At 43.0% G+C, this 27,619-nt stretch overlaps 14 protein-coding genes and 3 non-coding genes across 17 annotated transcripts; 8 read left to right on the forward strand and 9 right to left on the reverse strand.

Moving 5' to 3' along the window:
- Window positions 1-31: 31 nt before the first annotated feature.
- Window positions 32-1,495, reverse strand: PUMCH_000014 (uncharacterized protein; the record flags this gene model as incomplete). The annotated part of the gene is made up of 1 exon (XM_063019118.1): window positions 32-1,495. The coding sequence occupies one exon, from the start codon at window positions 1,493-1,495 to the stop codon at window positions 32-34; it is 1,464 nt and encodes a 487-aa protein (XP_062875188.1).
- Window positions 1,496-1,781: 286 nt separating this feature from the next.
- On the forward strand, window positions 1,782-2,641 carry PUMCH_000015 (uncharacterized protein; the record flags this gene model as incomplete). Its single annotated transcript, XM_063019119.1, has 2 exons — window positions 1,782-1,792; window positions 2,170-2,641. 2 exons carry the CDS (start codon window positions 1,782-1,784, stop codon window positions 2,639-2,641), a joined length of 483 nt encoding a protein of 160 aa, XP_062875189.1.
- A 946-nt stretch (window positions 2,642-3,587) lies between these two features.
- PUMCH_000016 (uncharacterized protein) lies at window positions 3,588-5,252 on the forward strand (the record flags this gene model as incomplete). The annotated part of the gene is made up of 1 exon (XM_063019120.1): window positions 3,588-5,252. The coding sequence occupies one exon, from the start codon at window positions 3,588-3,590 to the stop codon at window positions 5,250-5,252; it is 1,665 nt and encodes a 554-aa protein (XP_062875190.1).
- A 729-nt stretch (window positions 5,253-5,981) lies between these two features.
- PUMCH_000017 (uncharacterized protein) lies at window positions 5,982-8,513 on the forward strand (the record flags this gene model as incomplete). The annotated part of the gene is made up of 1 exon (XM_063019121.1): window positions 5,982-8,513. One exon carries the CDS (start codon window positions 5,982-5,984, stop codon window positions 8,511-8,513), a length of 2,532 nt encoding a protein of 843 aa, XP_062875191.1.
- A 321-nt stretch (window positions 8,514-8,834) lies between these two features.
- Window positions 8,835-9,566, forward strand: PUMCH_000018 (uncharacterized protein; the record flags this gene model as incomplete). The annotated part of the gene is made up of 1 exon (XM_063019122.1): window positions 8,835-9,566. One exon carries the CDS (start codon window positions 8,835-8,837, stop codon window positions 9,564-9,566), a length of 732 nt encoding a protein of 243 aa, XP_062875192.1.
- Window positions 9,567-9,629: 63 nt separating this feature from the next.
- Window positions 9,630-9,717, reverse strand: PUMCH_000019. Its single transcript has one exon. It is a non-coding gene; the product is annotated as a tRNA-Lys (tRNA).
- Window positions 9,718-10,034: 317 nt separating this feature from the next.
- Window positions 10,035-11,954, reverse strand: PUMCH_000020 (uncharacterized protein; the record flags this gene model as incomplete). Its single annotated transcript, XM_063019123.1, has 1 exon — window positions 10,035-11,954. One exon carries the CDS (start codon window positions 11,952-11,954, stop codon window positions 10,035-10,037), a length of 1,920 nt encoding a protein of 639 aa, XP_062875193.1.
- Window positions 11,955-12,450: 496 nt separating this feature from the next.
- PUMCH_000021 (uncharacterized protein) lies at window positions 12,451-12,726 on the forward strand (the record flags this gene model as incomplete). Its single annotated transcript, XM_063019124.1, has 1 exon — window positions 12,451-12,726. The coding sequence occupies one exon, from the start codon at window positions 12,451-12,453 to the stop codon at window positions 12,724-12,726; it is 276 nt and encodes a 91-aa protein (XP_062875194.1).
- A 239-nt stretch (window positions 12,727-12,965) lies between these two features.
- Window positions 12,966-14,321, reverse strand: PUMCH_000022 (uncharacterized protein; the record flags this gene model as incomplete). The annotated part of the gene is made up of 1 exon (XM_063019125.1): window positions 12,966-14,321. The coding sequence occupies one exon, from the start codon at window positions 14,319-14,321 to the stop codon at window positions 12,966-12,968; it is 1,356 nt and encodes a 451-aa protein (XP_062875195.1).
- A 1,140-nt stretch (window positions 14,322-15,461) lies between these two features.
- Window positions 15,462-15,848, reverse strand: PUMCH_000023 (uncharacterized protein; the record flags this gene model as incomplete). The annotated part of the gene is made up of 1 exon (XM_063019126.1): window positions 15,462-15,848. The coding sequence occupies one exon, from the start codon at window positions 15,846-15,848 to the stop codon at window positions 15,462-15,464; it is 387 nt and encodes a 128-aa protein (XP_062875196.1).
- A 1,211-nt stretch (window positions 15,849-17,059) lies between these two features.
- Window positions 17,060-18,187, reverse strand: PUMCH_000024 (uncharacterized protein; the record flags this gene model as incomplete). Its single annotated transcript, XM_063019127.1, has 1 exon — window positions 17,060-18,187. One exon carries the CDS (start codon window positions 18,185-18,187, stop codon window positions 17,060-17,062), a length of 1,128 nt encoding a protein of 375 aa, XP_062875197.1.
- Window positions 18,188-19,142: 955 nt separating this feature from the next.
- PUMCH_000025 (uncharacterized protein) lies at window positions 19,143-20,075 on the forward strand (the record flags this gene model as incomplete). The annotated part of the gene is made up of 1 exon (XM_063019128.1): window positions 19,143-20,075. The coding sequence occupies one exon, from the start codon at window positions 19,143-19,145 to the stop codon at window positions 20,073-20,075; it is 933 nt and encodes a 310-aa protein (XP_062875198.1).
- Window positions 20,076-20,244: 169 nt separating this feature from the next.
- PUMCH_000026 lies at window positions 20,245-20,316 on the reverse strand. Its single transcript has one exon. It is a non-coding gene; the product is annotated as a tRNA-Pro (tRNA).
- A 1,420-nt stretch (window positions 20,317-21,736) lies between these two features.
- On the forward strand, window positions 21,737-22,075 carry PUMCH_000027 (uncharacterized protein; the record flags this gene model as incomplete). Its single annotated transcript, XM_063019129.1, has 1 exon — window positions 21,737-22,075. One exon carries the CDS (start codon window positions 21,737-21,739, stop codon window positions 22,073-22,075), a length of 339 nt encoding a protein of 112 aa, XP_062875199.1.
- Window positions 22,076-22,469: 394 nt separating this feature from the next.
- On the forward strand, window positions 22,470-22,541 carry PUMCH_000028. Its single transcript has one exon. It is a non-coding gene; the product is annotated as a tRNA-Glu (tRNA).
- Window positions 22,542-22,737: 196 nt separating this feature from the next.
- Window positions 22,738-24,660, reverse strand: PUMCH_000029 (uncharacterized protein; the record flags this gene model as incomplete). Its single annotated transcript, XM_063019130.1, has 1 exon — window positions 22,738-24,660. One exon carries the CDS (start codon window positions 24,658-24,660, stop codon window positions 22,738-22,740), a length of 1,923 nt encoding a protein of 640 aa, XP_062875200.1.
- A 603-nt stretch (window positions 24,661-25,263) lies between these two features.
- On the reverse strand, window positions 25,264-27,294 carry PUMCH_000030 (uncharacterized protein; the record flags this gene model as incomplete). The annotated part of the gene is made up of 1 exon (XM_063019131.1): window positions 25,264-27,294. One exon carries the CDS (start codon window positions 27,292-27,294, stop codon window positions 25,264-25,266), a length of 2,031 nt encoding a protein of 676 aa, XP_062875201.1.
- Between the last annotated feature and the right edge of the window lie 325 nt (window positions 27,295-27,619).

A 27,619-nucleotide genomic window follows, 5' to 3' on the forward strand; every position in this document is an offset into this window, starting at 1 on the left:
TGACATAGCATAATCATAATCATGAGCATAATCAATCATGCGTGAAATCAAAAGGTTGATAAAAATTCTTGAATTTCTCACATTCATTTGACTCTTCAGCCAAAGTTTGGCGGCATCGGTCCCAATTCTGTCTTTTGGGCGTTTTGAGGAGAAATGCCAAAACTCTTCTAGGAAACTGTAAATCGAGAGTCTTGTCATCTATCACAGGTGCCACGTAGTATCGCAGAAGCATCAGATTTTCGAAAAGTGTAAATCGAACAAAAGAGTTCTTTGTCAAATCCTCCATCTTACCGTCATCGGGCAAACATTTGGTGAATTCTAGATTCTGATTATTTGCAAACTTCTCGTTATTTACCTGAAGTCTGTTTTGCAAAGCTCTATCGAAGTGCTCTGCCAATAAGTTTTCAGGTATAGGCACCATTTGTATATGGTAGTGGACATTCTCAGGCCTGCTGATCTCAAAAAATACAACGGCAAACCCTTTCAGATGAAACGCCGCGGCTATACTACTTTGATATTTCTGGAGCTCTTCGCTAGTCTCTGTCGGAAGAGAGGCAGTTGGGGTATGATCCAATGGTACCAAAATAGCATGTCCAGATAAGTTCAAATTTCGCAGTGGCAAGGTGAGAGGGCCTTTTGCAATTGTGAGATATGAACATCTGCCAATCGAAACAATCATGTGGGTCTCGACCTTCGGATTCAGGAGACAGAAAAAGCACGTATCTGGAGTCACTCTGGGACGTTTGACCTCTGGCTCGCGGGCCTCTGATTCTTCTTCGGTATGTCTTTTGAGTCTTTGGAGCTTTTGTTCCTTTGTGTCTACTAGTTCTGTCACGATAGGACTCAACTCTGGTTTTGGCTCCACCAAAAACGGATTGGTGCAACATCCACTGACGTTGTCCTTTTCATTTCCCAAACCAAAAGCATAAAACCATTTGGTGCCTGTCTTCTCCCTACCCAAGGATATGAAACGACAAATACGCTCATTGTCCCATGCAAAGGCTGGGTATTCGAAATGTCTTCCCTTGTCCGACCCGACAGCGAAGTGATATCTTGGACGTAGCGATTGCACAATTGGATCCAAGGTTCTGTTTCCTACAAGTGTCAATCTCTCAGTAGCTGCAATTGCTTGTGGCCAATGGTAAGTGAACATGAGGTCAGCTGTTCCAGCGTAGTCGGCAATTGCTTTGATGTCTTTGGATTGTGTATCCACGAATGCCATTGTTACACCACAAGGGAGCTTTGTCACGGATGGTGCCTTGACTCCAATCAAATTTTTAGAGGTTTCCTGCTCGGATTGGCTGTTGTTGCTCTTTATGAAGTATGTTGGAACATCTAGCTCGTTTTCGATTTTGACATCAGGTAAAGAACCCAATAATATCACAGCAGCCAAGGGCCCAATTTTGGAATTCTGGGTATTTATCTTCTTCACGACATCGTTTAAGGTATCGGGATCAGGATGAAGCACCAAGAATTTCGGTTTCAGGACGTCCATTTCGTATATGGTTCACTATCTAATATTATCAAACCCCAGATAACGCAGCTAATGTGCAGGTGTGTAACCAAACGATGAGCATCGCGACTGTCGCTCTTAGGGTTTCTGCCCTCTTCTTGAGATAGTGGCTCCTTCTCAAACAATGCGAAGCACGTGATGACTTTCTCACGTGTGTACGTCCCTTCACAAACCTCGTCTGCACTCCCTCGCTCCCCAGCGCACTGTGCGAGAAAATTTATCAACCAACAAATCTTCACTCTTCCTAGTTACATAGCAGTATAGAAAAATGGGTAAATCGTATGTGTCAACCCCCTCAATATCGAAATTGAATCCCTTGCGTCCGGCAATCTGAATCAACCGGTTCAATTTGCTGAGTTCCCTGACGTGATCTGAATGAAAAGTTCCTTCTTCGCTTTTGAACAAAGAACCCTGCAAAGTCAGCCATGAGCTCGGACACCATACACATATCAACATTCTCAGTGTCTTAAGCTGATCACGTCGAGGGACTGAGCTAGTCTGAGTCTGAGTCTGCTGATTCTGAGCACATGGTGCCCTCTTGCCAGTGCTTCTAAAGAAGTACTCCGTGTGAGCATACTTTGCAGCTTTCAATGATTAATTCACTTGCTTCTGTCAACTTTCATTCACCTCCTCATTACATAATACTAACTTTGCAGTCGTGGTTACAGATCTGGTACTCGTTACATGTTCCAACGTGACTTCAAGAAGCACGGAACAATCGCTTTGTCCACTTACTTGACTGTTTACAAGGTTGGTGACATTGTTGACATCAAGGCCAACGGTTCTATCCAAAAGGGTATGCCACACAAGTACTACCACGGTAAGACCGGTATCGTTTACAACGTCACCAAGTCTTCTGTCGGTGTCATCATCAACAAGGTTGTTGGTCACAGATACCTCGAGAAGAAGGTCAACTTGAGAGTTGAGCACGTTAAGCACTCTAAGTGTCGTCAAGAGTTCTTGAACAGAGTTAAGGACAACGCTGCTAAGAAGAGAGAGGCTAAGGAGAACGGTACTCAAGTCCAATTGAAGAGACAACCTGCTCAACCAAGAGAGTCCAAGATCGTCTCTGCCGAGGGTAACTCTCCTCAGACCTTGGCTCCTGTTGCTTACGAGACCTTCATTTAAGCTGTATAACTAATCATAAGGTGTTTGAAAGATGTTGTAGATAGTCAATAATTAAATGATTTTATGCGATTGGTGCTCCTGTAAGAACAATAATAGAAAAGAACAATAACAAGTCCAGAAGAGTGATGTTGTGCTTTTGGATTTTTAGGGGAGTCTGAAATTGTTTGAAAAGTTTGCCACCCATTTCATTGGAATCACAAGATCGATTTTGAAAGGCCAGCTTTGCAATCATTAGCAAATACTATCACTAGCTCGATCTCTTTGCACGCTGATCGAGAGAGTAACCATTGCATTCATTACGCAGCAAATTAAGTGATGAAAATAAATGCTTCTGGTGTGGAAATTCAAGTTGCGGATTCATCCACAATCCCAAAAAACACGAAAAAGAGAAGACCTAATTATAATGGTAAAGGGGACATATTTTCGTCTCGCTAGAAATGCACTTTCCTACATCTCAGGACTATTTGTCGACTCAAACAAGTCCTAGTGGAGTCTTAATTTACGATAATTACGAGATTAAACGAACGCTCCTCACCTATAAGAACTTATCGGCGACTAGCGTCGTGACAGACATGACAATACAACCTTCAGGATCAGAAACTCTTTCAGCGTTTGTGTTATGTAACAAGAATGGGTGCGCCAAACACCTTCACCAGAAATACCCCGTAAAACCGTACGGCTCTACATATCCAGAGGAATCGGCAAAGCCGGCTCAACTCCAGAGGGAATTGTATGATGATACGCGAGACTTCATCATGTGTATAAAACTTGGAAGGTCATATGGAGATTAAAACTGGTGGCAGAGAGTGAAGTTCTTATATAGCGGGATCATTCCGGCCGGGTAACCGTACTGTTGAAACAATTACTATGTGGGTATGGTATGCAGGATCTCATCTCTTGATAGAGTTACAGAACTCGAGGTCTGCAATACTAAAACACCCCCAAAATGGCAAAGCGCGGGAAGAGTGAGAAAGTCCAAAAGTCCAAGAAGCTTAAGGTCTCTGAACCTGGCACTCAGTCGAAAAGTCTCGCCAAAACAAACACCTTAGAATCGCCTAAGGCGAAGTATTTAACTGCCTCAGACATCTCCAGACTAGTCAAGGATGTAACTGAAAAATCGGCTTACAACAGCATTGTGACCTTACTTGAAGAATTGAGGAAGTGTATCGAGCATCTCCGCAAGTCTGAAGATGTGGCAGTGGAAGAAAATGCTCGTTTGATAGCTGTCTCACTATTCAAGTGTTTCGAGGCTCTATTCTCGGGCCAAGCTATGGCTTTGGAACTGAAAGATGAGAAAAAACAGTTGGTCGCACGTTGGTTGCATACCAAATACGCTTCATTCATCGCAATCTTGGCTGAGTTGATTCAACACAATTTAGCCTTCGAACTGTCTTTGCAAATTGATGCTCTTGAAATTTACTTGAAGATCGTTCACATGGAAGCTAAGAAGACTGGTGAGTTTCCTGTTGTCACATACAGAAATTTGGTAAAACTGCTCCTTCTTAGCGAGATTGGAAGCAGCTTGTCTGATGAAAGTACAGACAATTTCCTCCTCGTTCAGTTCGCGGAATCGTTCTCTCAATACTGGGACTTGCAGACATACTTCTTCAGTAATGATCTCGCAGAAGAACTAGATGAATGTGCTGAAAAGCAAGCTCTCCCTTCTATGCTCTTCCCCAACTACTTCACCTTGATTAGATCCGGTCTCTTGTACACAACCAATGATGACGAGTTGAGGTCGCTTCCCAATTGGGTTCCAATTGAGCTTCCTGACTCTGCTTACAAGTTCAATATCAAAACAAGATATCAAAAATGTCTCTTGACTGTTTTGAAGAATACTGAACTCTCTGCATCGCAATACAAGGCTCTTTTGAGCATTCTACACAAACGAATTATCCCATTTATGGCTGTCCCTGCTGGACTCATGGACTTCCTTACTGATGCATACGACCAACAAGATGATGACGTTGTACCCATCTTGGCTCTCAATTCCTTGTGGGAGCTAATGAAAAATCACAATCTAGAATACCCGGATTTCTACACAAAGCTTTACTCCCTTCTCACGCCTACCCTTTTGTTTACTAGATACAGATCTCGTTTCTTCCGTTTGTGTGACTTATTTCTTAGTTCCACGCATTTATCGGCAAACTTAATAGCCTCGTTCATCAAAAGATTAGCCAGACTAGCATTGACAGGTTCAGCTCCTGGTGTGGTAATTGTCATTCCTCTCATCTACAATTTGTTGAAGAGGCATCCATCTTGTATGGTATTGCTTCACAACCCTGATGCTACTTCCGGATACGTTGACACTTTCAACAATTCAGAGACTGACCCGTTAAAAACAGGTGCTATGGGTTCTTCGTTGTGGGAGATGGAAACTTTGATGAGCCATTATCATCCAAATATTGCTACATTAGCGAAGATTTTTGGAGAACCGTTCAGGAAGCCAAGTTACAACATGGAGGATTTCTTAGATTGGAGTTACATGACCTTGATGGAAAGTGAGAAAACTAGGCGTTACAGGGGCTTGGCGTCTTTGGAGTTTGAGGAGTATGACAGCTTGTTTGCAGTTGGAGAGGGAAAAGCATTTGTGGGTGGATGGCTGTTGTAAATATGCATTATAGAACTAATGTAACAAGAGGATAAGAATATAGACATCAAGTTAGAATTAGGAAGGGCTATGTTGGTCGGAAATTGATATAAACAAGAGTTTCTTTTAAACGGGTATCTCTTTCATCGTTTTTTGATCGGATTTCAAGACACAACCGTTCCCAAACCTGCAAGTAGTTCAAAAAAAGATTCATTAGAGATCAGTTTGAAATTGTTCATATCCATGATCCCGTCCAGTCCTGCTATTCTGAGGAATGCCTTGCCTTAAAGCTGAATGCTACACACCCATTGCAGACTCATAGATTTTTTTTCTGATAATATTGATAAACATATCTTTGATATCCGGATGAAAAAGTAGTGTTTGGTCTAAAATAAAGTACTCACTTTTTCAATTCTCTCCAAGAGAGTCGCGTCCTGTTCTAAGTTTCAACATTTTGCCCACTTTTGCACTATGTCATTGAAATTAATTTACAAATATTAATATCAAAAACGTGTCACAACTTACCTCAAAATTACACAATGTATTGTTCCGGATCATAGCTTTATTTTCAACATTTTTTTTTATTTTAACGTTTCGTATTCTCAAATCAAATTGCCTCAGTCTTCATTTACCCATCGCGTGTCCCGATTCGGAAAAGTAATTACGCGCATGGTCCATCCCCCACCATACTTCAACTCTTTTTTCCTTCTCACACCTGGGCACTAAAACAGCCAACACTACCCCCACAGAATGGATGACACTCAATTTGATCAGCCCATCGATGCCGTTTTCGGTGATCGTGTTCGGCGGTTCCAGGAGTTCATTGATCAGATAAATGTCCAAGGGACAAACTACAGAAACCAAATCAAGGATATGCTCATGAAGGGAAGGGTAAGACTATTCGTATCACTCGATGAAGTGCGTGATTTTGATGTCGAGTTTTGGCGCGGCTTGTTGAACACTCCTGTAGAGTTTTTGCCCGCTTGTGAGCGTGCGCTAAGAGACACCGTTTTGACCATTTATGATCCTAATGATGACCGCTACCAACCATTAGATGACGACCAACAATTTTACATCGGGTTTAAGGGTGCCTTTGGAGGACACTCCGTGACTCCGAGAACGATCACCGCAGACATGCTTTCTACCATGGTGACAGTGGAGGGTATTGTGACTCGTGCATCTCTTGTGCGTCCCAAAGTGATCAGATCGGTTCACTATGCCGAGAAGACTGCTCGATTTTATGCAAAAAACTATCACGATAACACAACATCTTTTGACGCCATTTCCACGCCAGCGGTATACCCAGTGGAAGATCCTGATGGAAACAAGTTGACACCTGAATATGGTTACTCAACCTATAGAGATTATCAAAAGATTTCTGTTCAAGAGATGCCTGAGATCGCTCCTGCGGGCCAATTGCCTAGATCTGTGGATATTGTGCTCGATGATGATCTAGTTGATCTCACAAAACCGGGTGATCGTGTCGAGATTGTTGGTGTCTACAGAGCATTAGGAGGAGCAACTAACAACAACGCCTCCTTCAAAACTGTTATTTTGGCTAATGCTGTTTATCCATTGCATGCTAGATCCACTGGTGTGGCCGCTCACGAAAAATTGACCGATTCTGACGTTCGGAACATCAATAAATTGGCACTGGAGAAGAAAATATTCGATACTTTGGCCCAGTCTCTCGCTCCTTCTATTTACGGATTCGACCATATCAAGAAAGCTGTCTTGCTCATGTTGTTTGGTGGTATAGAAAAAAACTTGGACAATGGCTCTCACTTGAGAGGTGACATCAATATCTTAATGGTGGGTGATCCCTCTACGGCAAAGTCTCAAATGTTGAGATTTGTTTTAAACACTGCATCACTTGCCATAGCAACCACAGGTCGTGGTTCCTCCGGTGTTGGTTTGACCGCTGCCGTCACCACTGATAAAGAAACTGGTGAAAGAAGACTTGAAGCTGGTGCGATGGTTCTTGCAGATAGAGGTATCGTGTGTATCGATGAGTTTGACAAAATGTCCGACCTGGATCGTGTGGCCATCCACGAGGTGATGGAACAACAAACTGTCACCATCGCAAAAGCTGGAATTCACACCTCTCTTAATGCCAGATGTTCCGTTATTGCTGCTGCTAATCCAGTATTTGGCCAGTATGATGTTCACAAAGACCCTCATAAGAATATCGCCTTGCCTGATTCTCTTTTGTCCCGTTTTGATTTACTTTTTGTCGTCACCGACGACGTTGAGCAAACAAAGGATAGAGTTATCTCGGAGCACGTTTTGAGAATGCACAGATTTATTGCGCCTGGTCTTGCTGAGGGCGAGCCAATTCGCGAGCGGGCCACTCTTTCTTTAGCTTCAGGAATGGACGACACCGTCGAGGAGACGGAGCAGCCAGTCTTTGAGAAATTTAACCCCTTGTTACACGCAGGTGTGGCTGGCCGCGCCGGTAGTGAAACAAGCCCTACTATCGTTTCCATATCATTTCTCAAGAAGTACATTCAATACGCAAAGCAACGTATTAAGCCGATTTTGTCCAAAAAATCGTCCGAATACATCGTTGCAACATATGCTGCGTTGAGAAATAGCGATCCTTCTGAAACAAACAAGAGAACTGCTCCAGTAACTGCGAGAACTTTGGAGACCTTGATTCGTCTAGCCACTGCACATGCAAAAGTGAGACTTTCGAAGTCTGTGGACGTCAAGGATGCCAAAGTCGCTGAAGAATTGCTTCGTTTTGCCTTATTCAAGGAAACTTCGAAGAAGAGCATGCTTAAAAGAAGAAAGACTGCTCTGTTTGGGTATGAGGAGGAAGAACTTTCAATGTCCGAGTCTGAGCCAGAGCCAGCACTGCCACACGACGACAGCGATTTCGAGCAACCTGCTGAGGATGAGGAAGACGAATATGTGGAGGAGATGGCAGATGACATGGAGGATTTGGTACTCTCTCGCGAAAACCTATCCGACCAGCTTCCAAGGGAAGAGCCATTGACGCAAATACAAACCAACGTTTCTAGTGTTGATGCCAATACTGGGTCCACTGGTCTCACTTCGGAAAGATACGAGATATTCAAGAGGTTGATGCTGAGAATATTGGATTCTGACTTATTCAGGAATGAGTCAGCGTCTTGTCCTATAAATACCACAATGGCCGCCGTGAATGAGAATCTCGCACAAGAGGATGTTTTCTCTGAAGCGGAATTCAAAGCAGCAGCCAAAGTCATGGTTGATGAAAATATAATTATGGATGGAGACGGCAAGATTTGGAGAATCTAGTGAACATTATCCCATTAAACCCAGCGGCTGTTTGGAATTTCTACATGATTTTTTATTTGAAGTTTAATTGAATACATACTTGCTTTGATCGAGATTGATAGATATGAAGTAAGTTAGCGTTAGGGAGCTGGAGATCTTACGAAATGAGTCTTGGATTTAGGTTGCAAAATAATCAAACCACAAAATAAAGAGCACAGTGGTTTCTCTCTTTCTTGGTGAAAAGAATTATTTAAGTTTATTTCTCCCATCATTGCTCGAAAACCTAAGCGATCGCACCTCTATCTTCTCACCAACGCAGATCATCGCATATACGAACTACACATGTCTGACGATGAAGTAATTCTGGAGCCAGAATTGCTTATGCATACCCTACATACGCTACCCAAGCAATGTAAAAAGTATTGGAATAAGCGATACAAAATCTTCTCCAAGTATGACGAAGGTGTTTTCCTTTCATCGGAATTATGGTACTCTGTCACACCAGAGATCACCGCAGAGGCTACTGCACTTCTAGTAAAAAAGTTGATTCCAGACTGTAAAAACGTGCTAGATGTTTGTTGCGGTGGCGGGGGTAATACCATTCAATTTGCTAAATTGTTCGAACGTGTGGGAGGTGTAGATATCAACCCAACTAATGTGAAATGCTCCAGACACAATTGTCTGATATATGGCGTGAGTGAAAAGACATGGTTCATCGAGGGAGATTGGTTAGAACTAGCTAAAAGTCCAAAATGGCTTCCCGAAGATTTGACGGACGGGAAATTCGACTTTGTCTTCTGCTCTCCTCCGTGGGGTGGGCCTAACTACAAACACCAACTGACCTTCGACTTAAATGTGATGCAGCCATTTAATTTAAGAGAGCTTTGTAATAGTATGATGCCTTTGGCAAAGAATTTTGGGTTTTTTCTTCCGCGCAATCTGGACTTTGATCAGTTAAGACAGATTGGTTGGGAACTTGGCTTCCCTAAAACTCGAGTGGTGTGTTTGAGACAAGATTCTCGTCCAATGGCCATTTTGGCCATTTTCGGGCCCTCATTTGAAAACGACATTTAGAATAGATACAGAATTAATTAGAGCTTAAATGATAGATATTGTTGCAAAAATTAGGAAAAAGAAAGCCCGATGCGGGGCTCGAACCCGCAACCTTTTGATTGACCTTATAGTGTTTAAGAGTCAAATGCTCTACCGATTGAGCTAACCAGGCTTTTGTTGTCAATGAATTTTGATACTCTTATAGGTACTTTATTTTATTATCAATGCCTTCGAATATCTGTTGCAAAGCAAACCTTTGGAGGTACTAGAAATAAGAGTTCTCATTAATTTATGTACAATCGAAGTATATCAGCCACATGTGCGGGATTAAAAGTTGATATGGGGCGACAGGTTAAAATCTGTTCAAAGAGATTGTAAGAGTTTGAATAAAGAGAATTTTCCATTAAGAAGTCTTTACCATTAACACTTTTCATAGAATCATGTCATTTCTTCTCTAGGTTAGATATGCAAGTTTAATGTGGCGTTTTTCTATAAACTCTTCTGGAACTCCTCCATGACGTCGTCGTAAATCTTTTCTTCAAACCTCTCTGTATGTGGTGCCTCGACCTCATAGACCATGCCAGATCTTCCAACATCGTTCATTAACGTTTCAAACCATTTCAATTCACCATCACCAAAACACATAGATACGGCATCACCAGAAGAATTTGCTCTGGCCGTACGACCGACTCTATGAACAAAGTCACGCGCAGATGAAGGAAGATCGTAATTCACAACACATGAGATGGATGACACATCAATACCACGAGAAATCAAATCTGTAGCGACCAAAAAATTGACTTTCTTCTCGTCAAAGTCTCGCAAAATTCTAGATCTAATGGAGCTTTGATTGTTTGTGGAGTTCAAAAATGCTGCGGTCATTTTTTTACCAACACAGAGTTTAGGCAAGAGCTCATTAAAGATTTTTGTCAAACGAATCGTAGCATCATTCGACTTCGCAAATATAAGCACCGAATTGAACCTATGCGTGCTGAGTAAAAACTTGAGAAGCAACAAAGGTTTTTGAACCGTCTGCAGCGAAAGAAATTTCAACTTGTATTCAGTCAAAGTGGTTGGAACAGAGAACATCTCAGTCATTGGGCGATCCACAGAGTTAACAACGACCAATCTAGGTTTTGATAATTTCAACATAGCCATTTTACCGGCATCAGTTGTCAAAGTGGCCGAAAAAATTAATTTTTGAGGTGCCAAGTTCCAAGTCGTGGCAAGATTTCTCGAGGTACCGAAGTATTTCTCGATATGTGAAACCACCACTTGACTCCAATCTTGGTAGGACAGTGAAAGCAAACGATCAGCCTCGTCGACAATCAAAAATCGGAGAGCTTCGAGTGAAACACTTCCCAGGGATAAATGATCGACCAATCTACCGGGTGTGGTAACAATCACATCAGGAACATTTGCCCTCAATCTTGAAGCCTCTTCTTTTAGGGATCTGTCGTTTGTCAAATTGACAATGGAAAGAGATGTACCTTGAGAGAGTTCACGGAGAGTAGTTGCAACCTGAACAATCAAAGGTTTAGTGGGCACGAGAACAATCGCCCGGACTCTCGGAACAGTACGATTTTGGAGTGCTTGTACAATTGGAATGGCATAGGCTAGCGTCTTACCCGAACCTGTCGAGGAATTGACAAGTACATCGCCTCTGAAATCAGGAGAAAGCTTATTTTTTTTGATGTCTTCTAGTAAAATCTTCAAAACAGATAATTGCACCGAGAACGCTTCTTTGTAGCCAAGTTTTGCCAAATTCTTTTGTATTAAAGGGCTCAAATCGAAATCGGAAAAAGGACGCACAGTGCCAGGCGCAGAGTATGCCGGTTTAGCAAGCCAATCTAGGTTTTTCAGATATGTCAGTGTGGCTATGAGTTCTTCGTCTTTGGGGAGCTCTGGTTGCGGCATTGGTGTCAATTGTTGAGTGGGGACATCCTCCATTGATTCTGTATCATTGCCAGCGGACTCCAAGGCACGAATATTCTTGAACTTGTCAAAGATTTTGGAATGTCTGCTGGTATAGTCATCATCAGCAGCAACAATTTCTTCCATTTGTGCATCTGCATTGTATTCTGATGCTTGAGATTGAGCTTCTGGAAGGTCAACATCCATGTTATCCTCTGTCAGAACACTATTTAGTGGTGTTTCAGGAATTGGAGTTTGTGTATCCTCTTCATTATCACTCTCGCTATCACTGCTATCACTGCTATCAGAGCTGCTGTCCGAACTGTCACTAGAACTATCGCTGCTACTATCCTCCTCACCACTATTATCAGCTTCCAGATCAACAGAGGCATTACTCAATTTACGCTTTCGGAGAAGCACTTTTGAAGAAGCTTTTTCAACGACTTCCGCATCAGGATCGAACCGTGGAGCGAACATGGTGGTAGTGATGAGCATCGCATACCTTTACAGAAGATAATACCGTGGAGAGGTGCAACACGAGAATCAGGTAAAAAAAAATGTCTCGCTGTAAAGAAGAAGAAACTCAATCTTTTTTTTTGAGATGGACTCGTTTATGGATTTTTTTGTCCCTTCTTTCTCAATGATTAGGGGATTGAAGTTGGCCTACCAAACAACGATACGAACTAAATAGCATTAACAGAGAAGTTTCTATAATTTACATGTTTTGAATACCTATCTTATCCATTCGAGACTATCAACTCATGCATTCTTTGTATTTATCCTCTCTTTTTTATATCGACTGATCATGTGACCCAAGATACTCATGAAAAACTCCAAACAGGCTGAATACGACAAGTCAAGTTCAGAATAAGAGCCCGTCATATCCTTGACTTCAGTTTAAACCAGAGTTCAAATCCTCTTCTTAGTATAGGCTTGCACGAATCTGTGTCTTTCTTTTCCTTCCTCACATAGTACAACTATTATTCACACAATGAGAGCTGCCTTCACGCTTCTCAAAGGAAGATCCGCATGGAAAGGTCCTCACGTTGTTCCTCTTCCTATTGCTGAGGCAATGAAAACCGGAGCACCAATCAGAACAAATGCTCGGAGCTGTACAATCCTTCCGCAGTTTGTGGGTTTGAGATTCCAAGTCCACAACGGAAAAGACTACGTGGACGTGGAAATCACCGATGAAATGGTTGGCAACAAATTGGGTGAGTTTGCTATGACCAGAAAGAAGTTTGTCTACAAATACTCCAAGAACTAGACCTCTCACACCTTGTATATATTAATGAACACTGAAGAAACAACCGAAAGCAGCTACACAAATTCATACAGAAAGCAAATAGAAGCGATAGAAATCTTTTTGAAGTCATAATTGATATATCTGAAACTTTAAGTGAGAAAAAAAATGCCGGAGATCTGTGTAATGTGTGGAATCTGATTGTAGCTTAAGCGTCAGCGAAACTACTTAAGTCCAGTTCGTATTGTCACGCTTTGAACCGCTCAATCCCTTCTGTCTCGAGGCAGGTACGCGTTTAATCGTTCTTGTCTAAGTTGGCCAGTTCGATCAATGATTGGCCATTTCCCCCATCCATTCAATCTTACTACAAGACATGAAGCATTGTCATCTCCTCCAATGTACTCAACAAAGCGCACAACCTCTTCGGCACAGTGCTGTGGATTAGCTTTCAAGTGACCTTTCAAGTTGAAATTCGACATCACAATGTCGGCTATTTCCTGATCTGTAAGCTCGTTGCTGACTCCGTCAGTGCACAAGACAAGAAACGCCTCGTCGCCCCCAAGACCGCCAATAGTGTGATTCTTGATTTCCTCCTCGGTGAGTTTTTTCAGTATAGTATCAACATCTCCTATGATGTATTGAACAACGTCAGGCTCAGCAGTAACACCCATTTCCTTGAACTTTAAATCGCCAAATGATCGGGTGTTAGCAAGTGATATGAAACGCTCTTCGCCGAAAGAATCGGTCATGAAATAATTGGTCAGGTACCTCCGTAGACGGGAAGACTCTACTGGGTTTGAAGGATGATGAGCGATCGTCAAGGCATGTGCTTCTCCTGTTCGATCAACCAAGATAGCTTTAGTATCACCGACCTGCGCAACTGTTAGCTTTGATATGGTTTGACGATTGAAAAAATAACTCTCGTACACCGGACGAAACTCGTTCGGTTGCTCTGAATAGATTGTCTCGAGGTATGCAGAGGTACAAGTCGAGCCCAGCTCGTTGTCCTCTTGTTGAAAGAAGTTGTAGTCCGTGCGAAGGAACGCGAGAGGGAGACGAAGCATAAGGTCATCATAAGGCATCTCGAATCTCGACAACTGAGCAACTTGAGGCACAGCTAAAAGCATTTTCTCGACATTGGCCTTCTTTTGCTTGTACCATCTTTTCCAGTAACCTCCGATATCGGTGCCATACTTACGAAGTAGCTTATCTTGGGCGTCGGTGTCTTCAACCAAATCAGTCAGCCCCTCCACAGTCTTCGCTAATGTTTCCAGAAGAAAGGTCAGGCACTGCTCGCCGCCATGGCCGTCGAAAATGTTGAAATTGAACACCTTTTCCTTCCCAATATCAAGCACAAATGCACTATACTTATCCTCATTGTACATCCTGTTCACTCGCGACGAGTAATGGCCCAAATGAGACGGGCTCTTCAAAAGTGGAACACGCAACTTACAGGACGTACTGACGAGAGGCTTCGCGGCAGCCTTACCGAGCGACTGCGATCGATCAATGGACGTAAAAGTAACTGCGTTAGAGAACCGCCGAACTGTGCGGCTTCCACAAGAAAGGTGTCGCAGAGACGCCATTGTGTTCAGAATGAGGAGATTTCCTATGCTCATAAACTCATAAAGTGAAGAATTGGGGGCCGGAGGTGCGATTCTAAAATGTTGGGGTAATTTATGTGGGACAATTGATGAGAAGATGTGTGATGATGTGGAGTCCTATCTACCCCGGACCTGTGTTCCATGCACGGACATAGAAGCCCAGCAGGACCTTGAAGTAGGGGCTTGATCGCGAAAGAGGGGCACGAAAATCGATCAATAATGAAAAGAAGATCAGGGGACAAAAATTAACGAAAATGATTCTAAAAGCGCTTTCATATTTGCTTGGCAGAACTTTAAATTTTAATATTTCACATGTCGAAACAATAGGGTTCATTAGGTTTTTGGCTGGGCAATTCAAAATCACAGGTGGTGTGCGCCGGAGACTTGACAAAAAAAAAAACCATTGAGAATTGTGTATTTATTGTCAGAACTGAATTCACAAAGTTTCACTTGATATTCAGAATATAGTCGCTTCCGATGTCGGCGTCCATTTCTAAGACCTGGAGTAAGAGTCTGTATTCACAGAGGCATCAGGAGGAAAGACCCTACGCTCATCGTAGAATACAAAGAGCTGAAGCAGAACTTGGTTTTTTTGCGAGAACTCCTCGTTCGTTGAGCTCATTATTGGCTTGTCTCTTGATGCTACACTGCTTTGACTCGCCTTTGACTCGTCTAGGAAGCACTGACTTGGTTAGTATACAAAATTGGAAAACCAATTCGCCACGCTCATTGGTATACTTTGAAACCAAGTTTGTAATTTCGCGGATCGTTTGAGCACATAACTACTACTGCCTACAAAGCTCCTACTGTACCAGTGATGTCTGCAATACTCCAGGAACTGATATCCAGGACTAAATTTTTACTTGCTGGATCAAAGACAAGCCATAAAAATCTATAAAGCACCCGCAACTTGACGGAAGATTCACTGATGGTCTCAAGCAGTTTACAAGCTTCAAATGCAACAAAACACAAACAGGAATCAAAAGTCAACGCCCAGGAATGCGCATCGAGATTTTAAATTCAACAGATCACCTCGAAATGACACCGTCCTTTCTTCAATCTCATTTTTTTCTAGTCTATTCACTCACATGACAAACCATATCTACAGTTTACGCATAGTTATCTAACAACATTCATTATATTTAAGCGTCAACTCTACAAAGCAGCCTTGATCTTTGGCTCCAACTTGCCCTGAGAGTTCAAAGCTTGCAAATCGGAGTTTCCACCGATGTGCTCTCCAGCAATGAACACATTAGGTACAGTTCTTTGTCCAGTAATCTCGTACAAAGCTTCTTGGATCTCAGCACCATCACTCTCAGTATCCAACTCCAAAATATAAGCGTCTTTGGTGATGGAGCTGACGGTAGCCTTGGTTTTTGTACAATAAGGACAGTATGTCTTAGAAGCAATGAAAATAGGCTTGTTCTTGATCAAGGCTTGGACCTTGGACTTGGTTTCTGCGGAGGCCATGACTGGAGATGCGAAAAAGAATCTTTTCAAAATGCTGATCATGAAAACAGCCAAGAGAAGGTACGCAAACATCCGTTTATATATGTGGCTGAGACTGGGGTACTCAACTGTGAGAGTTTCCTGCAGGACCGCAATCAGGGAGTTTTATGCCTCTGATGGAATTAGTAATCTGAGTAACTGGTGCTGACAATTTGAAGGGTTCGGAACAATATGGAAGTGGGATTTGTCAAGTTCCAGTTTATAATGTGCTTTGTAGCTAAATTGCTTTTTTGTTTTGGGAAGAACCAAGTCGATGAATAGGGTTGCGCTGGTGGTCTAGATCGTAGGACATGCTTACATTCATCATATAGCTGAATCGGAAAGTTATCTACAGATTCACATCGGTAATTTATTGAGTTCAAATTTTCCTTCTTTGAGGTTCTGCTTTACTTTAAATCATCTTTGTGAAATCGCCAGAAGGTTTGCTTCGCTTGAGGGTGTGGTGATCATGAAAAAAAATTGCCAAAGCATAGATCATTGGAAAATCGAGAGTTTTGCTGCCTCTCAAGGATGGAGGTACCATTGTCAGGAAAGAGTCTTCCAAATATATGCTGGTTCGTGGTAGACTAATTCACGTATCTTCCTCACAAAACTTTGCGGCCATTCCAGAAGTTGTTCTCGCAGTGGTGCTAAGATTAAACTCACTGTTTAGTGCAGAAAAGGCAATATTTACTACTCTGTCCATAGTGAAGAATATTCAGAAGATGGATGTTTTTGTTGGTTGAGGAGTAAGTCGGAGCTATTGACATGAGGCAGAAGAGGAGTGGCCAGAGTCGCGTGGCTGACTGGATTATCGGCAAAACATCGCACTTCGTCTGAGACTCACCTTTCTCTTTTCATGATCGGCTTCAAAGGCCTAATCGCAGAATGGCTGCAAAAATAAATCAAAAGCATACACGCTCCTGCACCGTAGATTGACCGTTTCTGGCACCTGATTACGATTAGAAGACCACCAGGAAATGCACTCAATGCTAATTTTCGATTGTGTTGTAAAATTGACTACAGCTATCCATCGAAGTTTTTTATAGATTGTAAAAGAAGATCATGATATGTATTTTGTGAATTCTAATCATGTGCTTCGTTTAGATAGCGTATAATGAAGCCGTCCGGTTACAAACATCGACAGGGAGCAAGTATTGGCTCCAATTAGACATCCTCTGACATTGGGTGACTTCCTAAGATATTATCCATAAAGCGCTCATTTGTCAACAAGTATTTCAGAGGCCATCCATTAAGTTCTAAATTTACAAGTTGGCCGAAGGTGGTTTACCGTCCTTCCAATCGCTGAACATTTGGCGACCGATGATCTCCACAGAGTATCCATCAGGATCCTTGATGAATGCCAAATCCTTCATACCTCCTTTATTCCATTTGACAGACCAGGTGACGGAGTCACCAAACTCGGACTCGATTTCCTCGCAAAATTTACCTGGATGATCACAAGACACGCAAGTGTGACCGTATCCCTGTAAAGCACCATTTTCGGTAGAGTTACCGTTGTGGTACCCTTCGAAGGAGTCATCGTTCTCTGTGCCCCAATTGTGAGTGAGCTCAATGACACCTTGTTTAGCTGCAACAATATCGCGATCTACCTCTCCTTCCTTAATACCGGAGTGATCATAGCCAATGAAGTAGAGAGTGAATTTGCCTGCCTCAGACTCGTGGGTGCGGAACAACTTCATACCCAAAACTTCCCTATAAAACTTCAAAGACTTGACTGGGTCCTTGACTCTAATCATGGTATGGTTAAACTGGTAGTTAGACTCGTCTGTCTTAGCTGTAGCCTTACCGTTGCCATGCTCAATGAGCTCGATCCAGTACCCGTTGGGGTCCAAGGCAAACGCAATGTTGTGTTGACGTCCATCCGCCAATTTTTTCTGGAACTTGACACCATCTGCGAGAAGCTTCTTCTCACATTCTTCAATGTTGTCGACTGAGATACAAATGTGGCCAAAGCCTCTGTGCTCCTTTCCGTTTCCATTGTTCAATGTGTAGTTGTGATCATGTTCAACACCGTGGTTGTGGCACAATTCCAAAATACCAGGTCTGGCTGCCCAATTGGTTGGATCCACCGTCTCGTAGCCCATCATATAGAGGGTGAAGCCATCGAGCTCGAAATGAGAGATAAGCTTCATGCCAAAATGCTTCTCGTAGAAGGGAATACTGACCTTAGGGTCTTTGATACGATAGCACGTATGGTTCATGGTAAACGAATCATCAAAACAAGGCATTGTGGTATTATTCGAGAAAACAAGTGAGAAGATTTGAGTAGAATTTGATGGGTATTTCAATGGTATATATATATGTCCTGTATGTCTATGTGCATACCCGAACCGTTGGGAGACGAACTTAGAGCAATGATACATGGACATAATTTAGATTCGTAGACATGCGCACACTCTAAAACTGACAACTTCACAGAGCTAAGTCTCAGCATAGCAGCTCTTGGGTTTTGTTTTCTATTTTACACCTCATTCTAGTATTTATTTGTTCGGGTATCTAATCAAACTGATGGCTGCAAATCTATTTCGGGTAATTCTATCCGCGCTAAATTGCGAGCCTGGCCTCTTGCACCCAAGAAGACATATCTGAAACGGCTTAAAATTTATTCTGTGAATCTCCCGTATCGTAAAACCGAAGGTCAAACATGAACATTTGGTCATCTTCACCAGCTCTCATACCAGTTTCAAATGTAGACATCGCATATCCATAGATGACAAAAGATTGACCTGTGCTCGGGTTTCAAGACAAAAAAAAAACACTTATAAAATTTTGTTCATGATTTGAACTTCTGAAACTATTGGTAAGCAACCCCAGCTCATTGCCCTTCTAAACCCTGGTTTTGTATCCTAAATCCAACGATCCTACATATTTGTGTCTCAGATCACTCATCTAGAAACAGTCCTTCTTCACTGGAGGCAATAGAAAGAAGACATCATAATTCATTAATATATTCTGAGGAAAAAAAAAAGAAAACCCATATGAAAAGCTTAAAAAAAACCCGTGTTTCTCGGTTCACTTGCATTTGACTACCTTTCTCATATCTTCCTCTCAATGCATATAGCTCGGTCCGACTGCAAATTTCACAGTCCTCTAACCGACTACTCTCTTGTGTGACTCATTGTCCAAATAAACTCCCTACAATCATTAGTAACGAGTCGTGTTGCTCATAGATTCAACTCTTGCCAGTAGATTCGACTATATTCAACATAGCTCGTGGCATCACCACCTTATTTATTCAAACCTGCTCGTTTACCTTGCAAGTGAACTTATGCTCACCGCATAATCATTGAACATCACAGAATACAAATATCAAATAATTCAAGAATGTTAAAAGCTTGCCTAAGGAGCTTCTCTTCATCTGTTCCAAAACTTTCGGCACACGGAGCATGTGCTCGTAAAACAGTTCGGACCATTCAAAACTTATACGAGCAGAAAATTCCTATTTCGGTGGTAACCGCATGGGATGCAATTACTGCAAATATAGCAGATGAAGCACAAATAGATACAGTTCTCGTTGGAGATTCTCTAGCAATGGTAGCACTCGGCTACGAGGATACAAATGCTTTAGAATTGGAAGACATGGTGCACCATGTCAGAGCAGTCAACAGGGGGAACAGGTCATCCTTGCTAGTAGCAGACATTCCATTTGGAAGTTTCGAGGAATCTGAGGCTCAAGCAGTTCGTTCAGCAATCACTCTAGTGAAAAAGGGAAAGGCTCAGGCAGTGAAGATCGAGGGAGGTGTGGAGATGGCTCCCACCATTAAAAAAATTGTCCAAGCTGGAGTGCCTGTCATGGGGCATATTGGTTTAGCTCCTCAAAAGCACAATACTTTGGGCGGGTTCCGTCTACAAGGAAATACTTTGCAAAGTGCCGTTAAGATTGTCGAAGACTGTAAAGCTATTGAAGAGGCAGGTGTTTTCGCTATGGTGATTGAGTGCGTTCCTAATAAATTGGCCAAGCTTGTGACGGACTCGGTGTCTGTTCCCACGATCGGAATTGGCGCAGGCAATGCTGTCTCTGGTCAGGTTCTTGTCACCGCTGACATCCTTGGTATGGAAGACAAAAAGCCAGCAAAATTTGTGAAACAGTATATGCATTTCCATGGACAAGCAAAATTGGCCTTAGAAAACTACAATGATGAAGTGAAGAGTGGTGCGTACCCTGACCCTAATCACCACGGCTATAAAATGAACTCAGAGGTTTTGAACAAAGTAAAGGAATACTTGTCTCAGCAAGACATTACGAACTCAGAATAAAATAATAGACAAATACCGCAAAAATTGATAGAACTAGAGTTTCACTGTGTAGGACTGCCTTCGTAAACCCCATTGCATTATGTATGGCCCATATTCCCAACCACCAAAGAAGAGAAGGGCAATCACGAAATATTCATGTTTAGAAACTAACTCAAAAAAAAATCAGAGAGGGGCGCGCCGGGAATTGAACCCGGGACCTCCCGCACCCTAAGCGAGAATCATACCACTAGACCACGTGCCCGTCTGATGCTAGTTTTTCATAGCAAAGATTCACAACAAATAAATACATTCCTTTTCATGTTTTTAACAAGTAATTTGCGCCCATAAAATTTGATTGTTCATTAAAATATCCTCATTTACTTGATTAGGTGAAATTTGAAGTCAATTCCTATTTACTAAAATACTTGGAGAACCACTCACATTAGATACAGAAGAACTCATCTTCAGTGTATTCAAATTGCTCAATAAGAGTTTTGAAATCATTGACTTTCTTGAGTAATTCTGGCAGTGCTGATATCTTGTTCAATACATCATAGTTGTAGGAATCCTTGCAATAGTATTCTTTGGGGTCGATGTCGTGAGCAATGAATCTGCCTCTGAGCTCCGCAAACAGGTTATGAATATTTTGCAAATCCTCGGCTTTGATATTATAAATCGCGATGTCGTCGTCGTCTTGGAAGTCTGTCATTGGAATGGCCAGAACAAAAGTCGCAAGGATCGGTAACATGAAATACTCAAGCTTCATGATTGATGGGAATCCTCGAATGAAGTGTTTTCAATGATGAGTCTTTTCCATCTAAACACCGACTGTATTTATACTCCTACAGTGAGGATCAGAGGATCTACATCTACCTGAGCCAACTGAGCAATTGTCTGTCCCGAAGGAAAATCTCTGATCTGCGATAAAAAGCAAACAAGAACTTGATGCCTCTATATACGTAATTTCTTGTTTTTATCGAGTAGACTGTATTGCGCCAATCGCAAGATGATCGTCACCTGGATATCCTCCATGAACTAATTCAGATTTCAATTCTGGGACCATTAGTAGATAAAAGAGGGGACTTGAACTTGTCCGATTCAAAAGAAACATTCTATTCTCGTTTCTGATGACAGTCTAAAAGTACAAGGATGCCAGGACAAAAATGACTTCTGATGTGCTCTGTTTCAACAATTGCAGATCAAAGTCGTCTTTTGCATACCTGCAAAATTACTCCTTTGCGTTCCCTTAGCTGCACGCATTGCTTATGGTGTCATGTCTTCACTTTTTCAGATTCTATAAACCGACAAGCATCGTCTAGTTGCCACTAAACCGCCCAAACTTACTTTTTGAATTTCTAAGTGAAATTTGCAATCAAACAAATCATTGAGCAAGTATTCGAAATAGTTAGCCCAACTTCTGCTCGAACTCTTCAGATTCATCCACAGCAACCCAGAACACAACCCAGACCCTACAGAAGCCAGTACACAATCCTACAAGCCTTAAGCTTATTCAAAAATATGCAGAAGATTTAGCCCAGAATTCCAATAATACATGTTTCCACCTCCACCCTTGTAATTTCCAAAGAGCACGAGGACGGGCCTGCATAATGCCCGGGACCCAACTCGCCCGAATTACGTTTACAACTATTGCCACTTTTCTTCTTAGTCTAAAGTAAACCAAAATGTCTGCTCCTGCTTCCACTCAAATCGAAATTCTCCAAGAGGGCGATGGAAAGACCTTCGCTAAGGTCGGCGACGCTGTCACCATCCACTATACCGGAACCTTGGCTGATGGATCCAAATTCGACTCCTCTCGTGACAGAGGTAGCCCATTCCAGTGTCAAATTGGTGTTGGCCAAGTCATCAAGGGTTGGGACATTGCTATTCCTAAATTGTCTGTTGGCTCCCGTGCCAAGTTGACCATTCCAAGTCATGAGGGTTACGGTGCCAGAGGTTTCCCACCTGTGATTCCTCCAAGCTCCACCTTGGTGTTTGACGTTGAGTTGTTGCGTGTGAACTAAGGGTCTAAGGTCAGTTTAAAGTTTATATGAAATTTATGGCTTGATTAAATGATGTAGCACGTTAGCAATATGCATTGTGGGAAGTGCGATCACGATGTCGTTTCATGTTTGAAATCTGCAAAATATTAATTGAAGACACAGTTGCTGTTTCGGTTCTTTTTGTTTAGATTGTGAGCGATCTAAATAGCTTAAACTTCTAAGTACACTTTATGTATTGCTCGGCGATAAGGCAATTGATATAAAAGTGTACACGAATCAAGTGCATACTCACAAAAGGATCAATTATTATTCTCGAGTTCTACATAATTCTAAAAGATATGGTTTTATTGAAATGAGCTTCAAAGACATTAAAACAACATATGATATAAACCACAAATTATTTTTCAACAACTTGTCCGATATGGTGTAATGGCTAGCACAGTTCGCTCTCACCGAGCAGATCGGGGTTCGATTCCCCGTATCGGAGTTTCTTTTTCCTACCCTCTTTGTTTATATCCCTCTTTTTCTCTTGCTCGTTTTCCCAGGCGTAAAAGTTACAAAGTCTACAGAAAATTTTGTTCCAAGTATCATTATATTTACTGGAGTCATCACTCACCTCAGAGGACATTTACTTTCACATTATCTATATACATGCTTCAGATCCTAAACATTTAGTCCTGAGCTTAGTTCTTTGGCTCCTCACCACTGTTACCAGAGTTGTTCTTGTACATCTTCTCGAAAACCTTCAAAGAGTCGGCTTGCAACTCCTCGGTCTTGGTCTTCAACTCAACAGGGTCAACCTCCTCACCGGCTTGAGCCTTGGTGGTGATCTCTCTCAAAGCGGCGATCTTCTCTCTGATCTGGTCAGCCTCAGCTTGCTCAACCTTGTCCTTGAACTCAGTCAAAGAAGCCTCAGTGTCGTTACACATTTGGTCGGCTCTGTTGGCGTTCTCAATGGACTCTCTCTTAGCCTTGTCGCTCTCAGCGAACTTCTCGGCGTCGGAAACCATCTTCTCGATCTCAGCATCAGACAAACCGGAAGAACCAGCAACGGTGATGGAAGCATCCTTGTTGGTGGCTTGGTCACGGGCAGAGACCTTGATGATACCATCGGTGTCAATGTCGAAGGTGACCTCAATTTGAGGAACACCCTTTGGAGCAGGTGGAATACCAGACAAGGTGAAGTTACCGATCAACTTGTTGTCTCTGACCAACTCTCTCTCACCTTGGAAGACTCTGATCTCGACGGAGGTTTGACCAGCAGCAGCAGTGGAGAAGACTTGGGACTTCTTAGCTGGAATAGTAGTGTTTCTAGAGATCAATCTAGCGAAAACACCACCCATGGTCTCAATACCGAGAGACAATGGAGTGACATCCAAAAGAACGACATCCTTAACCTCACCGGCCAAGATACCACCTTGAATAGCAGCACCCATGGCAACAGCCTCATCTGGGTTAACAGCCTTAGATGGCTCCTTACCGAACAAGGACTTGACGGTCTCAACAACCTTTGGCATTCTGGACATACCACCGACCAAGATAACCTCGGAAATGTCGGAAGTGCTCAAACCAGCATCCTTCAAGGCCTTCTTACATGGGTCAATGGTCTTCTTGATCAATGGCTCAACGAGAGCCTCGAATTGAGCTCTGGTGATCTTTTGGTTAATGTGCTTTGGACCGGAGGCGTCAGCAGTGATAAATGGCAAGTTGACCTCGGTAGAGACGGTAGAAGACAACTCAATCTTAGCCTTCTCAGCAGCCTCTCTGATTCTTTGGATGGCCATTCTGTCCTTGGACAAGTCAATGCCGGACTCCTTCTTGAAGTTCTCGACGATGTTTCTGACAACAGCAATGTCAAAGTCCTCACCACCCAAGTGGGTGTCACCGTTGGTAGACTTGACCTCGAAGACACCAGCACCAATGTCAAGGACAGAGATATCGAAAGTACCTCCACCCAAGTCGAAGACAGCAACGACTTGACCGTCGTTCTTCTCCAAACCGTAGGCCAAAGCAGCAGCAGTTGGCTCGTTGACAACTCTCAAGACGTTCAAACCAACAATCTTACCGGCATCCTTGGTGGCTTGACGTTGAGCGTCGTTGAAGTAAGCAGGACAAGTGACAACAGCGTTGTTGACTGGCTTGTTCATGTAAGCCTCAGCAGTCTCCTTCATCTTGTTCAAGATGAAACCACCGATTTGGGGAGGAGAGTAGGACTTGCCTCTGGCCTCGATCCAAGCATCACCGTTACCGTGCTTGACAATCTTGTATGGCACCTCGCTCAAGTCTCTTTGGACCTCCTTGTCCTCGAATCTTCTACCAATCAATCTCTTGGTGGCAAACAAGGTGTTCTCTGGGTTAACAACAGCTTGACGCTTGGCTGGAATACCAACCAATCTCTCGCCCTCCTTGGTGAAGGCAACGATAGAAGGAGTGGTTCTACCACCCTCAGAGTTCTCGATAATCTTTGGGACCTTACCTTCCATAACGGCAACGGCAGAGTTGGTGGTACCCAAGTCAATACCGATGACTGGACCGTTAGGAGAGGTGGATTGGAAACGCACAAGACGCTTAGCGGCCTTTTGGCACGAGTTTCTAGCAGCCAACATTATTTAGTTACTTTGTGTAGTGGACGGAGTTGTGGGTGGAGGCCAAATGAAATACCCGGGGCAGGTGAAAATTTCGGCTGGGTTACCCGGCCGCGAGAGAAAGTTCCAGAACGAACTGGGGTAACTGTGTTGTCCTGGGGTCAAAATGTTCTCGAATATTTTTGATAGCGGGAAAGACCGCATCGGATCATCTATGTATTTACGATTTTGGAGTCCATAGGGCGTCGAAGTGGTGTTGTGTCTTCTTATTTTTGGTTGCAAAAGAATGATCTTGCCACGTGACCCGGACAACAATTGGCGGCCACAGTCATGTGCAGGACATTGATTCCGGATTTGCAGCCAAGTCTTAAGGGGGAGTTATGACAGTGGTTGTATTTGTGCTAAACGTTGTGATGGTGATTGTTACTACAAGCAACAAAAATCCTGTTTAATTTTCCTTAAGACGTTCTATTCAGTTATATTCTAGCCTCGTGGACTCATCTATTATGCAAGTATCCATGATATTGTTGACTGTGCTATTTGCTACCTGGCGTACACATTAAACTTCATTCTTGTGGAATTGTTCTCGTGAGTTTCAGGCAACACTTGTTGTGCTTCTCAGATTTAGGACACAAGATGCAAATTCGATGTGAAGCCAGGGGACCTGGTAAGACCAAGGGGCGCCTGTAGAATGGTAGACAGAGCTGGTGAATACTTAGATGAACTCCGAGACATATAATTAGGTCCATGGATACTCAGAATTGTTCCATATCGTCTCATGATTTGGCTGTCTATGGTATCATGAGACGTCTGCGATGCAATTGTAGAGGCATCGTCATCAGACGTGTAATCCAACATTTCACCCAACATCGAACGACGATTGAGGACTTGCTGCATTTTGTCAACATTCTCATCAATTGAATCAACATCACAATCATCACTGTACGCCAGACTTGTCAATGTTTGTCTAGACACACTTGGTTTGGCGGAGAGGTTGACAGAATATTGAGACGCAGATTGAGCAAGTGAAAATGCGAAGTCAGTCTCGCTCTCTTCGATTGATGATTTGCATTCAATAAGATTTTCCTCGATAGAGGAATCAATGACAAGGCTCTGAGCTCTGGCGTGTTGGCTCTTATCATCATGTGTCTCCACAATACTAGCCTTCTGGCTCAAAATGAACGAAACTTCCGAGGGCTTAGAATTCGACAGCTTCTCGCTTACGGAGAGGGCAGGTTTGTAGGCTTCGTGGCTATTGGAGTTAAGAGCAGGCATCTGCACATCAACTTGTGGAGTCTTTGGAATGAAGAAATCAGGAACTGCCTGTCCAGCCGCAAGGGCCTGGAAGAGCGCAATTTCTTGGCGGAGACGTATTCTCAGTGCTGTCACATTGCGAAGATACCGATTCCATAATTCTAGTCCTACTGTATCCAATGGCTGCTGATCGCCTGATAATTGAGGTGCAGTGTCTTTTGCAACTACCCTCAAACCACTAGAGGGTTTAAGATCTTGCTGAATCTCAGCATCATTCATTGCACGCTGAGCAGAACCTTCTTGGATATTGTCTTTAATCGCAATCGCAGATATTCCATGTGGTGGGGGCGTTGGAGCCTTGCTATCAGCCAAGAACGGGGAGACAGACTTCGTTGTAACAGGAGCCATATTTTTTTGTTCCTTGATATAATTCGAAAGATGCGAGAGTTTGCCAACTTGTTCGTGGAATGGATGGCCAGGATTTGGCTGATCGTTAAGCATACCTGCCATGTTTCTGACATCATCTGTAAGCGCCGATACCCGCTCAGCACCAATGTTCAGACCCAATTGAGGATTGTTGACGGGGGCAGAAATAATGCCTCTTCCAACTTTTGGAATGATTCTGTTCCGTCTCTTTTCCAGCTTCAGGCGGCGTAGCTGGGTCTTGGCATTCATTCTTTTCGACTTGGCTACGAACTCCCACAACAGGGTGAAGCGACTTCTACAAGAAGAAGCAAAACGTCTCATCTTGGCATAAGCACGATATATCTTGCTCCCGGGTTTGAATCTAATGGCTCCGCGACGTTTTGGGCGATTGTATCCCTCTGTTGGGTAGTCGATTCCGGCCTTCACGCTCTTCGATTTGGACTTGAATCGAGAGGGCCGATTCAGTGCACTATCATTGTCTCTAGTTGAGAATATAGTCGCCTGAGAACCCATCAGATCAGAAATCTGGCGCGTGCGGTCAGAATCAGTCACTACGTTCTGCTCTAAAATGAACTCCGAGAATTGCTCGGGAATTTGATTGAGGGTTGCGTGACGGCGCCTGGCCGCATCCGAAAAATGAGCTGAACTATCACTCCCTGAGCTGGACTGCTTGTTTTGTATCATGCCATCCGAAGTCAGATGTCTAGTGTAATAGTTAGACTCGAAGAGAGGTCCCAGTGCTGGTATCGATACAGACAGCTCCGTTTCGGCAATATGAGCCACATTGCGAGAATATCGTGGCTGGCTGTTTTTAGAAGATGACCTTCCACTCTCGCTAGCTCCTTTCATGAGTTCAGCTGTCAATACGTCTGAAATAGTGTATGAGGGTGATGATCCGAGAGACTTGGAGAAGTCCAGAGGCCAGTTTTTTGCCAGTCGGCGCTTTTTTCGTGAATCCCAGCGATTACTTGTCATTGTTGGTTTAATTCGATGGGTTGCAAGGGAACAATTAACCAATTGTTCTTTGATCTGATAATCTGTACTGTGTAGTAGTGGCTGCAAGTATTTAAGAGCCTCTGGAATGGTATGGAGGTGGCCGATACTAGACGTAATAAATTATTTGAGTTGAGAGATAAAGAGGTTTGAAGATGGTAATTCTGAGATCAGAAAATTTCAGATCTCCTCAGTCCCGCTTCGCACTGAGATGGCTGGTCAGGGAGACAACTACCAAAACAGGGTGCTGGTTGTTCCTGCAGGCGAACCCCTGATTTGCAACCATTTTAGATATGGGAAACAATAT

The sequence above is a fragment of the Australozyma saopauloensis genome, chromosome 1, assembly GCF_035610405.1.
Source record: "Australozyma saopauloensis chromosome 1, complete sequence".
Classification (NCBI taxonomy): domain Eukaryota; kingdom Fungi; phylum Ascomycota; class Pichiomycetes; order Serinales; family Metschnikowiaceae; genus Australozyma; species Australozyma saopauloensis.